Below are 13,603 nucleotides of genomic sequence, written 5' to 3'. Positions count from 1 at the left end.
CCCAACGCTGTATACCTACCATTCTAACCAGCCAGTCAGGCATCCTCCTCTGCTTTGTAAAGTAAACTGAGGCTCAATGAAAAGGTATATTGGCCCAAGGCTGGGTTTTTCTCCAGATCTTCCCCATCGCCCCCCACTTCTCTGCAAGCTTCCTCCGTAAACCCGTTTGATGGATGGGAAAACAGAGGAGGAATATCCAGCACATTTCAGTGATCCCAATTCTCCCACTCCCACGCTTAGTGTCCTCATTGGTTTCTCTTGCAAAGAGGATGCCAACAACACGAGATGCCCCTGCGGCCACAGCAGCAGATTTAATTTACAGCCAGCCTGTGTCCTCTGCGCATGTGCAAGGCACATGTGCCTCACATCCTCCCCATCATGGCCCCTGACGCAGGAAAGCTGCTCAAATGCCCCCTTGTTTTGCCCTCTCCTCAAAGCTCAGGGTAGGGAAGTGACCGTGACACCTCTGTGGTGGCTCTCCAGCTCCTACTTAGGTGGCTCAGAGGTGTCATGCATCTCAGCGAAGTAGGGTGGGCCTAAATGCTCGGAGACCAAGTAAACAGGCTCTGTAGTGCCCCTTGTCCTGAGAGATGCTGTCTGATGGCGGGCCCCCAGTTCCAGAGGGAAGATGAGGGAGCAGGGGATGGAAACAGGAAAACCAGACAGGGAGGAGGGGCCTGTCCAGCTGCGACTTACATTGCCCTTCTCAAACAGGTCGGTGTTGTTCCTGCAGTTGTACAACAGCCGTTCCCCAGTGTCCCCCACGTCGCCGAAAAGGCAGAGGTACACGTTGGCATCTGTTCCTGCTCCTTCAAGTTCTCCCGTGCACACGGTCACCCTGTACCGGGCCACTGGCAGGCAGAGAGAGGGACACTGTTGACTGACAGCTCACTGGTACCTCCACCTCTAAGCTCTGCCTCCTACCTGCCCCGAGCTCGCAGCTGGGCTGCCTTGTTCCTCCACCCACTGATTGTCCGGATCCTGCTACACCAAAGTCCACAGCTGGCTCATTCTCAAGGCTCTGCTGTGGAGCAGAAGCCAGGAGCTCCCAATCTTGGCCAAGCATTGGGATCCCAGAAGAAACGTTTGTAAGAATTCAGAGACCTAGGCTGGCACTGAGAGCTGGTAGATTAAGCTGCAGCCTGCACTCCCATCTGGGGAGTGAATCAACCAATGAACTCTGTCTCTGTAGCTCTTTCAAACAAATTAAGCAGCTAAATAAATAAGCAAGTTTTTTAAAAATTCAGATTTCTGAGCATCCCTTTAGATTTCTCAACTAATTTCCTAATTTCCAGAGATGGAATCCTTAAAAACTGAATTGTGTGCAAACTGTCACAGGATGCCCTGATGGAGTTGGCCTGGATTTGGAAATCACTGGTCCAATCCAAACATTTCCCAACCAGCCCAATAAACTCTTTAATTCATTGGTTATTTCTTGTTTTTTTTTTTTAGTTCTCTTTTTTCAATAATGTTTGGTAGGTTTCACACGTGAATGAACCAATGAATTAAATGAATGAAAAATATCCAAAGGCCATGGAAGACATAGCATTAACACATTGGCAATATCCCTCAAACAAATCTACAAAATCTTGTCAATCTCAATTGAAATCTTAGTTGAATTCTTAGTAGAATTTAACAATCTGATGCTAAAATTCATATAGATTACAAAGGACCAAGAATAGCCAAAAAATCTTAAAAATGCTTTTAAAATTCAAGCACTAAATGCCTTCTGTCTTCAGTTTTTGCATAAATGGCATTCATTCTTTCTGTCATACCTTCCATAATACTATGACTTAAGGGCAAGAGGACTGAGCACCAAGGAGCATGGTGAAGACTGCAAAGTAGAAGCAAGAGCCACAATGCTAAAGTCGCATTGTTCCTATTTGGGGGAACGTCAGTTCTGCTTTCTTGCTGTTAAGTGTTGGGCAATTCCCAGAAGCAGAGTGATGGGGGCAGGGGGATTTAGAAATCCCTTTGCCTGGAATCCCCAGGCCACTTTGTCCTAGAGCTCTGATAACTGTGTGGTTGGATTCTCTCAAATCCAGAGAGCCACATGCCAAATCTGCAGGCAATGGACAAGACATACCCATAGCCACTGTCAGACATCAGTATTGAAAGAGCTACAATAAATGGATAAGTACCTGAGCCTCTTGTATTTAATTTCAAAATCACAGCTCAGTCTGATTTCAACACTGGAGTCCAGCTACCTCTTGTCTACTCATTAGTAAAGTGTTAGCCATTCAGTGGAGAATGCTAATCTAATTTATTTACTGTCTCATGGAGCTCCAGAGGGAAAGGCAAGGTAAGAATCCATAGTGTGCTGGTACTTGCTTGGCTGTGTTTCCCAACCTAATAGTACACTTGCCCCCAGAGTCTCTTGATTCTCAGGCATGAACTGCTGATTTGAGTGGTCCTTGTTTTGCAAGTAAACCAGGGACATGCAGCTTCAAATTCTGAGAGCTGATTTTAAATTGGCATTTACTCGTTTTCCAAAACTCTAAGCTCTCCACTTCAGGGATTTCCAGGAAGCCTTGCATGCCTTTCATTTATACACTGGCACCAAATGGGGAAAGGGTACACCGCCACCAGCTCTAATTACTGCTGCAGAGAAACATCCAGAGCAGACAAGGAAATCTGACTGCTTATAGAGGTGAGGAAGGAAGTAGGTAGGTCCCAGGCACTGGAGAAATTCAAATTGGTTCAGGTTCCAAAGGTCAGTTAGTTCCCCAGAGGTCATCAGATGTCCTTGAGAGCCAGGAGAGACAGCCCTTCAATCTATGCTAGCCACGAGAATTGTTTAAATAGTTCCATAAGAATATCACAGAAGACCAAAAATGCTCCCTTCCCTTCTCTTTTTACCTGGCTCTCCCCCATCCTCCATCTTGCTCCCTTCCCTTGCCCTGGCAGCAGCCTCCATCCTGGCACTATGGCAGGAGACGCTTTCCCTTCTAGTTTTCTCTCCCCTCCACCCCGCTCCCATTCCTACCATTTAGAATAAAGGATCTCCTAAACAAACAAACAAACAAACAAACAAACAAAAGAAGACCAAAATCAAGTAATAGTTATGAAAACCCTAATAGTCCCATATACTCTGCTCATACATGAAACCTGTAGAATGTTCTTCCTTCCCCATTCCCTTCTGTGGGCTCACCTGGCTATCACATCTCTGCCCACAGAAGGTGTGGCTCAGATGCCACTCTACCCACCAAGTTCCATCAAACTCCATGGGCTTTATTTCCAAAGCCTTCAGTCTCCATGTCCCACCTGTTCCACCTGCAGAAAGTTTCTCAAATTTTCTCTTCTCTGATCCAACCCCTGCCTGACTTTTAAGGCCTTTCTTCCTCTGATGGTTTGCTCCTCAAATCCATCCTTCTACCAACCATGAATGTGACAGCCCCCAACAGACCAGGAGAAAGATGAGGGGAAAGAACTGGCAGGATTTCAAGTGTAGAGTGAAGTACATGGAAGTCATGAGGGAGTTGGGAGGAGGGTTAAGTCAGAGGAGAGCTAGGGGGCTACAGCTCCAAGAAGTGCCGTCTTCACAGGAGATCATCAATGAGATGTACAGTGGTGATGGGCTTCAGTGGGAGTGGGTGGAGGTCAACAAGGGGCCTGAGTGCCAGGGTGTGGGTAAGGTGCTCCACAGGGACACTGAAAGATCAAAGGCCCCCTAGGTTTTAGTTTGCAGAAAAGATGCTTGATAAAATAAACATGACTGGGCAGGCTTCAGAGAGCCTCAGCATCACACAGGGTGGACTCAGGAGTCAGTCTTTTAATAAATACTCCAGGCAACACGGACATAGAAGGACCCTTGCCTGTGCTCTGAGAGATACTGTCTATTCAAAATGGTGAAGCCCTAAATCTCAGGAACTCAGCTTGAGACTGTATCTGGTGATGATGACTTTAAAGGGGCAATTAAAGCAGTACAAGATCCTGGAGAGGGGCCCTCAATCATCATGACCAGTGACATTTTACAAGGGGATTAGGGCACAAGCATGCACAGGCATGCACAGGCACATTTTACAAGGGGATTAGGGCACAAGCATGCACAGGCACAAAGACAAAAATGAGGGAGGATACAGTGAGAATTTGACCACCACAAGCCAAGGGGAGAGGCCTCCAAAGAAGCTAGCCCTACCAAGGTCTTCCAGAGCAATGAGGAAATGAAGTGCTGCTGTTGAAACCAACTCATTTGTGGATTTAATGACAGCCCTATTAAATGAACACACGGCCCTAGGATTGTGACAGAGCTGGGGCCCAATCAACAACTGTGCCATCTTCACTGAAAGATGGGAATTGGCCAGACTGAGCTGGGGTAGTAGGCAGCACTGTGGGACAGGCTGACTCTCAGCATGGGACCCACGGTGGGGCAGAGAAGTGCACAAGTCAGAAGAACAGACGTCCCGCCCAGCCTTGCAGTTTATGAGGAAGGAAAGCGGAGTTTCTGGAGAAAGTCATGCATGATTGTGTCAACACAAGAAGAGTGCAGGTAAAAACATTCTAGGCACTCTCCAGCAAAATGGCAGATTTCTCTGTGGAAAACCTTACGAACAGGACAATGTACCTGCTTCTTTCTAAAGATCTAGTTTAGCATTAAAAGATTTCATCAACAAGACAAGAGGAAGGAGACAAGTAGAGACAACAGGACCAAATTCTGGATTCATCAAGAAAAACTAGAAGAATGAGGAATAGTTTAGCACAATGTTCTCAAAGTGCAGGATCCCAAAGCCAGCATCCGCATGACCTAGGGATTCTTTGAACAGATTCTTGGCTGACTGGGTCAGAACCTCGGCTGGTTGCACCCGGCTGTCTGCATTTTCACAGATATCCCACATAATAGGACACACTCTGGTTTGAGAACCCCTAATCTAGCAAACCCATCCAACTTGATCAGAGCCATCAGCTGCAAAACTCAGGAAGCAAAACAGTTCAAGAATGGCAGCTCCAGGCAACTTTAGCAGTAGGGACTGAGGAGTGAACTTCATAGGACTTGGTCAGAAGGTTCAGAAAGTGGTGACATTGCAAAGCCCTCTCTCCAGGTCTCTATCCTCACATACAAAGTGGACAGATCAGGTGTGTTGATGCCTTGCTGGACTACTTGTAACCTACACTCCGAACTAGGAAGGAGGAATCATATGCTCTTATCATATGTACAGCAAGATTATCATTCCCCAAACAACTACTACTGAGTGTCTAAAGGTAGGGCAGTGAGTGTGGCATTTAGCCTCACAGTTGAGATGCTCAGTTTCAAAGCTTAGTTTCATTCCTGTAGGCCTCAAGTTGAGAAAGGAGAGTCATGAGATAGGCTAAGTGAGGCTACAGGAACCCAGACCCAGGCTTCCTTTGAGACAGCATTCTGTGAATACCTTAAAGGAAAAACAAAAATGTTCCCTCTGGTTTTAGGGAGTCTCTAGGAAACCACTGGTCAGTGCAGATTCCTTTCATGCCTTCACAGCCCACCTGAATACCCATACATTGCTCCTCCCTTCCTACCACACCCCGCCTAGTGGGATCCTTCGTCTTGTGCCATAGCGATGGGTCCTTCAAGCCAGCGTAGATGTTGGCAGCTTCTAAGTCCTCCCTGGTGTTCAGGTGGCGCCTAATGGTGCCAAGCAGGTGAGACAATCAGCTCAAGAGTTAGACTCCTACTGACACACCAAGTGGGAACCTCACTGCCTCCTAGGATGGAGAGTTGATCAGTACTTACTACCCATTATTCTTCGCACGGTGGGGCCTTCGGCAGTCATTTCCCTCACAATTTCATTGTCATCCTCGTTGGCATCCAGCCAGCGGTTGCAGTTGAAGTTATACTTGTGCTTGTTCAGGGTGTTCATCAGGGTCATCTGCAATGAAGTCCAGGGGTGAGCAGATGGGTGGCTAGGCATCCATGCCCTGGAGACCCCTTTCTGTCATCCAATCCCATCCCAGGGAGGTTCAGACCACCACCTGGACTCAGCCTTGGGGAAATCAGAGGATCAGATCTACCCCTGGTTCCCTGGCGATGACACTTAACAGTCAGGTGATGAGGACAAGATGCAAGCTCCCAAACACCTGAGCCCTTTCTCAGACTACTCTCTCCATCAGGAAGTCTCTAGGGCCTGATTCCTTAGCCAGGTCTCACCACAAACCTTTCCCACACCAACTCCCAATTAGTAGAGCAGAAAACTGATAAGATGGGGTTTTTGGAAGGGAGCCATTTCAGTTTCTCTTCCAGACTCCAAGGTGGTCATCTCACCCTCTCCAGGTGCCATCCAGAACCAGGATTCCGTCTGTCATGCCATGCCCGAATCTTGTAAAATCTGCCAAGATCTGGAAGCTCAATCTAGGATGAGAAACAACAAAATTTGTAAAAGGACCACAAGAGGTAATGTGTCCATTGTCACAATTGAATGCCAGGAGGGTATCACTTTAGGCTGTTTCTTTGGAGGATGTGTCTGCTTTGAGTCACTCTCACATATTTTATCCCACCACACCCATGCAGCCAGCAGCCCAGAAGGGTGAGACAGACAGGCAGAGCTCAGCTTCAGTCTAGGCTGGGGCAACTGAACAAAAATAACCAGCCCACAATGAGAGGCTGTCTGAAACATCCTCCAAGCAGTAAACTTCCAGGAACAAAATCCACAGGGCAGCCTTGCAAATGAGCACAGGCCCACAGCCACAAGACTCTGCTGGGCACAGAAGCAGACAGAAGGATCAATGCAGAAGTCAAGCCCTTCACTCTAGGGGTTCCCCTGTTTGGCAGGGAAGACAAAAACATGAAGAGCAAGGAACAGAAGGATTATAGCAGAGCCTCTGCCTGGCAGCTCTGAGAGGAGGGCAGCAAATGACAAATTATTCCAACCTAAAGGTCAACATCACAGCACTTCTGTTAAGCACACACATACAATACACATCCTGGGGAGTTTGAAAGCTTAATTTCTGCCTACAGATTCTAAAATGCACTCTTTCCTTTAAATTTTGTCCTTCCTCTCTAATGTAGCCCAGCTGGGGAAGTCTGATTCTAACTGGGTTCACGTCTCCATTCTCGAGTAATTCTCATTGCAGCCCAAAGCCAGCCCATACTGCCTTCTCCCTCAGGCTTGGTCCTGGCCTGTAACGTGTAGACAGATCAAAACCATGCCCAGTCAATGCACTGCACTAATGAACGCTTCTGTCACCATTTGCAGGGACCTCAAGATACCACTGTAATTTTTTGTCTTCAAACTTGGTCCAAACCCTGACTTCAAAAACCAGCATCCCCATGCAAATACCTCTTTCACTTCTCCCCCTTATCTTCTTCCCACTTTGTCATGCTTTCCTCCTACCCGAAACTTTTCAATGATGCCTGGTTTGAACCACTTGTTGTTGGGATTCAGGAGGATCTCGTCTGTTCGTCCCTTCTGCCCATAAATCTGGATGAAGATCGGGGAGTTGGTCCCAGCTTTCTTCAGGTCAGTCGTCCAGATCCACAGGGACCAAGGGAATTCTATAAAGCAGGCCAAGGAACACACAAACTGCATCAAGTAGAGAGATGCATATGCTTCCAGTGCAGAGGCAGAGAAATTCACAGGTGATCAGGACTGGAGGACTTGTTGTACACAGGTGTGACCCCCAACAGAAACTCATTCTAACAGGCTGTAAATCTTTACGGCTCCTTGTCATAGCAAACAGGGGCTCTGATATCATTCAATGGTTGAAGCCTACTAGTATGTTTCAAGTGGGGGACAAATGGACTCCTCTCACTCCAGTTCCAACACACTGAGTGCATTATATGGGACACTCAGTTTAATCCCTAGATTATTACAGCAACTCCATATTCTGTTTTTGTTTTTTGTTTGTTTTTAAGATTTATTTATTTGAAAGAGTGACAGAGATATCTCCCATTCAGTAGTTAAATCCATGAGGTTGCAGTCTGGACAGGGCCAAGACAGGACAAAGTCAAGGAGCCAGGAATTCCATCTGAATCTCCCACCTGGTGGCAGGTGCCCAAACACTTGGGATGTCTTCTGTTGCCTTCCAAGGCACATTTACAGGGGGCCTGGATTTGAATCAATGCTCAGATATGGAATGCCAGAGGCATGAGTAGCAGCCGAATCCATTGTGCCACAACAGCAGTTCTCAGCAACTTCTTCTATTTGGGGATACTGGAGTGAGCCTGGGTGCCAGGTGTGTAGCTCACTTCAGCCTGTTAGAGAATTGTGCTCTCTGGGGGCTCTCCCCTTTCTTTCCCAAGGAGAGCTAGGAGCACAAGTGGAGCCCCTCCAAAGCTCTTGCCCATTGGCGTGACATCCCGGCCTTGGCTGGCCAGAAGGATCCTTGTCTTGTGGCCACTCACACTTACTTTTAAGCCGCTTTTTCCTGAGTGAGACCATCTCGTAGAGCTGCCTCTCAATCAGCCCATCTGCTTTCTTCTCGTCCAGCCAGTTGTTACAAGGGAAGGTCTGCTGGATACCAGTGAAGGGGCACAGAACGACCACCTGGGAGAGCAGACCACAACATCTCCTGCATTGTTGTTTCCCTCCCCACCACGACACCTGCTCATAGACTGAGCAAGTCTGTCCCCATGAGAAGGGACATCTATATTAAACACCCAAGATGAATGGCACTTCTTCCCTTGCCTACCGCACTAAGCCTTCAATCAAGAGACATCTTTTCCAGGGAGTCTTCACAGTAGACACCATCCATCCTTCTACATACCAACTCAAATTTCAGACCTTTTTCCCTGCTTAATGCATCCTCTTTGATACCATATTGCTTTATGCACATTGGAAAATGACAGTTAATCTGAACCAAATGAGCTGAAATATTGTGTTCATTCCCCAAACCAGCAGATGCATCAGGCATTTAAAAGACAAAAAGATATATTGCTATGTGCCAATATATTTTCAAACCTACAATTGTACAAATTCCAAGAAAAGCACTGCCAGTCAAAACAGATGAAAAACTTAAAGAACTTAATAGCCAACACAACTCAGACAAAATCTTTTTAATCAGTAATTTCACACACACACATTTTCATTTAAGGGGCTGTACAGTAACTGTGAAATGGAGACTAACATATCCAGATGTGAGGATACAGTGTAGTGTGCATCTCCACTTCCAGACAAAGACGGATTCCCAATGAAACTGTTTACTATATCTTGACAATAGGATGCTGGACTCTCTGCCATTGTCCATGCCCACAATGATGGACATATGACTGTCTGTGAAGAACTATACTTTAGTAATGATACAGAGGAACTAGGTGGGGGGATAGGGAGGGGATAAGGGCATTCCCAGGAGCCTATGGAACTGTATCATAGAATGATAATTAATTAATTAATTAATTATTTTAAAAATTATTTATTATTTAACTTCAGTAATTACATTGTATTATGTGACACAGTAATTAATTAATTAATTTTAAAAACAAGACAATTCATTGAATTTGGCAAGAAAATTCTAGAATTTCGGGCCCAGTGTGGTAGCCTAGTGGCTGGATTCCTCGCCTTGTCGATTCCATGTGAGTCGGGATCCCATATGGGCACCGGTTCCAATCCCAGCAGCCCCGCTTTCCATCCAGCCTCCTGCCTGTTGCCTAGGAAAGCAGTGTGGATGGCCCAAAGCCTTGGGACCCTGCATCTCTGTGGGAGACTCAGAAGAAGCCTTGGGCTCCTGGCTTCCAATCAGCTCAGCTCCGGTCATTGCGGCCTCTTGGGGACAGAAGATTTTCCTCTCTATCTTTTCTCCTCTGTATTTCAGACTTTTCAATAAAAATAAATAAATCTTTTAAAAACAGAAAACTCTAGAATTTCTATGAATGTATAAATGGTCATAAATAACCAAAACATTCTTGAGGAAGCACATATGGACTGATTTGCTCTGGTAGACGCCAAGACTTAATATGAAGGTGAAAAATGAAGATAATGTTATATTAGTGCTAAAAGAAACTAAGGCAATAAATGGAACAATCTCCAAAGCTTAGAAACAAACTTACACAATTTGAGACTTAGTATATGATAGTGATGCCTTTCTGGAAGTCAGTCCTTCGCCAAATTCTTTAATAAGAATTACCTTAAGTACTTGCTAAATACCTGGAACCCCAGAAATATAACTCAGTGAGTCAGCATGGAGCCCAGGAATCTATTTCCAACAAGAATTTTGAGTGATTTTTAGTTTTGCTCAAGTTTTAAAGCCTTTCAATTCTCCAATAAATGTTGCTGAAACATTTGGATAGTCACGTGGCAAAAATAAAATTTAATCCCCACAAAAAGCAACTGCTGGTAGAATAAAAAGAAATAAGCAGAAAAACACAAAATTTTGCAATATTTACAAGGGGATGTAGGAGAATGTCTTCATGCTTAAAGATAAGTATCTTTAAATAATACAAAAATCATTAGCCATAAATGAAAGTATTAATAATAGATTACTTTTATATAAAATCTCAAAGATTATAAACATCCCATGAGATTTTCAACAAATAATTAACAAATAGATTAAATAAAGATCTCAAAATAAATCCAATCATATATCTGGCAACAGAAAAATTGGCAAGAATATGAACAGGTATTTTACACAGAAACATGAATGGCAATATGGAATAAAATTATGTTTAATAATTATTAAATAAAAGTTAATCCTTTTATTATTAAAATAAGCATTAAAACTATTTAATACTAATCATTACTTAACAATTAAAATTTAAATAATTATTTAAATTAAAATCACAGAAATAAATGTACAATTAAAGTCTAAGATAAATTAATTTAAAATTCAATATCAGGTTGCAGGGGACAAAATGTGCACACAGCTGGTAAGAGTAATATGGCACAGCTAGTCTGGAAAAGGACATGAAATACTCTAGAGAGAACAATCATCCTTCACCCTGTAGCCTAAAACTTCTGTCTTGAGTAACTGTTGTAGATTCGTACAAAGATACAGGGACGAGAATTTCTTGGCAGCATTATTCGTAGCAGTAAAAACAAAACAAAACAAAATCCTAAAATAGTCATCAACAGAAGAATAAACAAATGAACTGTATCAATCTGTATGATGGAGTATTTTACAGCAGAGGCATGGATGAAGGATATCTTTTGCTATAATCTGGGTGAATCTTTAAGGCATACTGCTGTGGGCACACTGCTTGTGACAAACCACCACATGGACAAAAGATCCATGCCTGTGTTCTAATAGTGTGGGCCCCTGGCATGAGACACGGTTGTACATGGGGTTAATGTGTTCTGGTCCTCACGCTGGCTAATAAAATCAAAGCATTTCTTTAAAACCATTCTCCACCGATGGCCTTATTGTGGATAGTCTTCGAAGGATGCATAGGACACAATACAAACATGCATGTTAGGATACACGTTTGTATTTACAAGCAAAGTAAATCACTACATTGGCAATCAGAGCAGCCTATGCACCATCCTGAGTTAAGACCTGCCAGGGAAGACCATGTCGCCTCCAGCCCTGACCACAGGCAATGCGAGATCCACAAGGCGGACATGATTCCATGCGAGGTTGCCTGCATGCTCATTAACCAGTGGGAAGGAATAAAGCAAGTGGTTTGACCATGTCAGACCCAGGACAGGACTAGGCAAGCTCTGTCCCAGGACAGAAGTTGGCGTCTAAGGCCACTCTTACCTTCTCACAGAACCAGCCCCTGTTGACACCCACGTTGCCGTGGCCAATGGACACCCGGCTGAGGGGGCTGAGGAGGACGGCCAGCTCAATGTGGAAGATGTCTGTGCGGCCACGGTCGAACACCCCGCCCTCCAGGAAGATCTTCCCACTGTTCTTGTTCCCTCTGGCCCCGTACATGACCAAGTAGATTTTGGATTTGGTCCCGGCCCCCCGGAGATCCCCAGTGAAGACGGTGACAACATACGTGATGGCTGTGAGAAAATCACAGGGGAAGGAGGAGCTTTGGTATGGCCCACATGATTCTAGCCCCACCCGGCTACAACAACCCCCTCCACTCTGCCCAACTACAGGGCCCTTCTTCCCACTACCTCCCACACTCTGCCCCCATCCAGAGGCCGCCTCAGGCACTGTAGTACCTCCTAATGCCCCCCAACCTTCTCAGTGTTGAGCGCCAGGGTATCTGAGTTTGAGACTAAACCGCATATATTACTGCAGGAAACCAGCAGAGAGGAGAAGAAATGGGATTGGCTACAAATAGCACTTATTATTAATGTTAATTACCACGTGTATATCCTCAGTAGGCACCAGAGAAATTCTGTGAAGTCTAATCTAATTATCATAGTCAACTGCGTGGATGGAGAGTTGTATGGGGGTGGGGCAGTGCCTATCTGGTTCATTTAGTTTCCACTTAGGCTAATAACTTAGAAAATGGAACCTTTAAGAGAGGGCTCCTGGCCTAGTTCAGTCGCCCGGTGGCTAAAGTCCTCACCTTGCACACACCAGGATCCCACATGGGCACCGGTTCATGCCCCACTTCCCATCCAGCTCCCTGCCTGTGACCTGGGAAAGCAGTCGAGGACAGCCCAAAACGTTGAGAGCTTGCACCTGCCTGGAAGATCTGGAAGAAGCTCCTGACTTCAGATTGGTTCAGCTCTGGCCATTGTGGCCACTTGGGGAGCGATGGAAGATCTTTCTGTCTCTCCTTCTCTCTGTATATCTGACTTTCCAATATAAATAAATAAATCTTTAAATAAAAAAAAAAAGAGGGAGGGCTCCCAAGTCTAGACGTCCCTGGGTGAGGCAGCTTGAGGAAGGGATTGTTCACTGCAGCCTGGGCCACCTGGGGTCTTGATCAGGTGGAGGTAATATGTGGACATGGAATGCTGGGAAGCGAGTCAACAGTGCAATGGTACAGAGCAAAAACAAACACAAACGGCAAACATTTGCACAGGAACTTCTACTGACGTCTGATCTGCATTCCTTTATTCTGGAGTCTGAGGCAACAACTGCCATGTTCAACCTTGATCGTCCCTACAGCTGTCCTTACCCTATGCTGCATCACACTACCATCTCACAACCCCGGAGAAATAACAATGCAAAATCTGGAGGGGAGAATGTACAGTTGACTAGGTGGGTACATTATTGTTTTGTTCTTGAGAGTGACTACTTGATGCCAGGCCTTAGAAATATAGAAAGATGAAAATGAATGGCCCTGCTCTATGAAACTGGGCTCCATGCTTTATCTTCCAGACACATGGACAGATGGTGTGCTCACCATCACACACACTTCCACTGCCTAAGCGATGAGCAATTCCCAGCTGCTTCTATTTCTCCTCTTCCTCTGTCTCTAGGAGACAAGCAAGAGTAACACATTCAATGAGATCATAGCAGATCTATTCCAGTATATCCATGTGTGTAATGAAACAGTCAGCAAGTGTTCATTTCCAATGATGTGCGGCAATCAAAGGGTGAGGTCAGGGTGACACAGGGTTAAGGTGGGAAAGCGCAGAAGCAGAGGCACTTTGGGGTCTTTCAAACAGTGACAGCAAAGATCCACTCAGTATGCGGAGAGCAAAAGGAGAGTGAAATTACCAAGTCCCAAGGATGTCATGGAGCACTCACAGAGTGAGGACACAGCAAGAAGTGGAAAGTGCATGGCATGATGGAGGAAGATGGGAGGGCCGACAACTGATGGAGAAGAGGTGCTGAAGAGTACAGCTGA

The 13,603-nt window shown here is 45.4% G+C and overlaps 1 protein-coding gene across 1 annotated transcript in view; it reads right to left on the bottom strand.

The window, feature by feature from the left end:
* Positions 1-13,603, bottom strand: part of LOXHD1 (lipoxygenase homology PLAT domains 1) — a 151,213-nt gene that overhangs the window by 86,032 nt on the left and 51,578 nt on the right. Inside the window, exons 8-13 of the mRNA XM_036493606.2 lie at positions 11,602-11,852; positions 8,321-8,456; positions 7,305-7,465; positions 6,236-6,322; positions 5,708-5,843; positions 697-851 (exon numbers count right to left, since the gene is read on the bottom strand). Of these exons, the coding sequence (XP_036349499.2) occupies positions 697-851; positions 5,708-5,843; positions 6,236-6,322; positions 7,305-7,465; positions 8,321-8,456; positions 11,602-11,852 (926 nt within the window). The remainder of the gene's footprint in view (positions 1-696; positions 852-5,707; positions 5,844-6,235; positions 6,323-7,304; positions 7,466-8,320; positions 8,457-11,601; positions 11,853-13,603) is intronic.

The sequence above is a fragment of the Ochotona princeps genome, chromosome 18 (assembly GCF_030435755.1).
Source record: "Ochotona princeps isolate mOchPri1 chromosome 18, mOchPri1.hap1, whole genome shotgun sequence".
Lineage (NCBI taxonomy): Eukaryota > Metazoa > Chordata > Mammalia > Lagomorpha > Ochotonidae > Ochotona > Ochotona princeps.
This window is presented reverse-complemented; position numbering and strand designations above follow the sequence as displayed.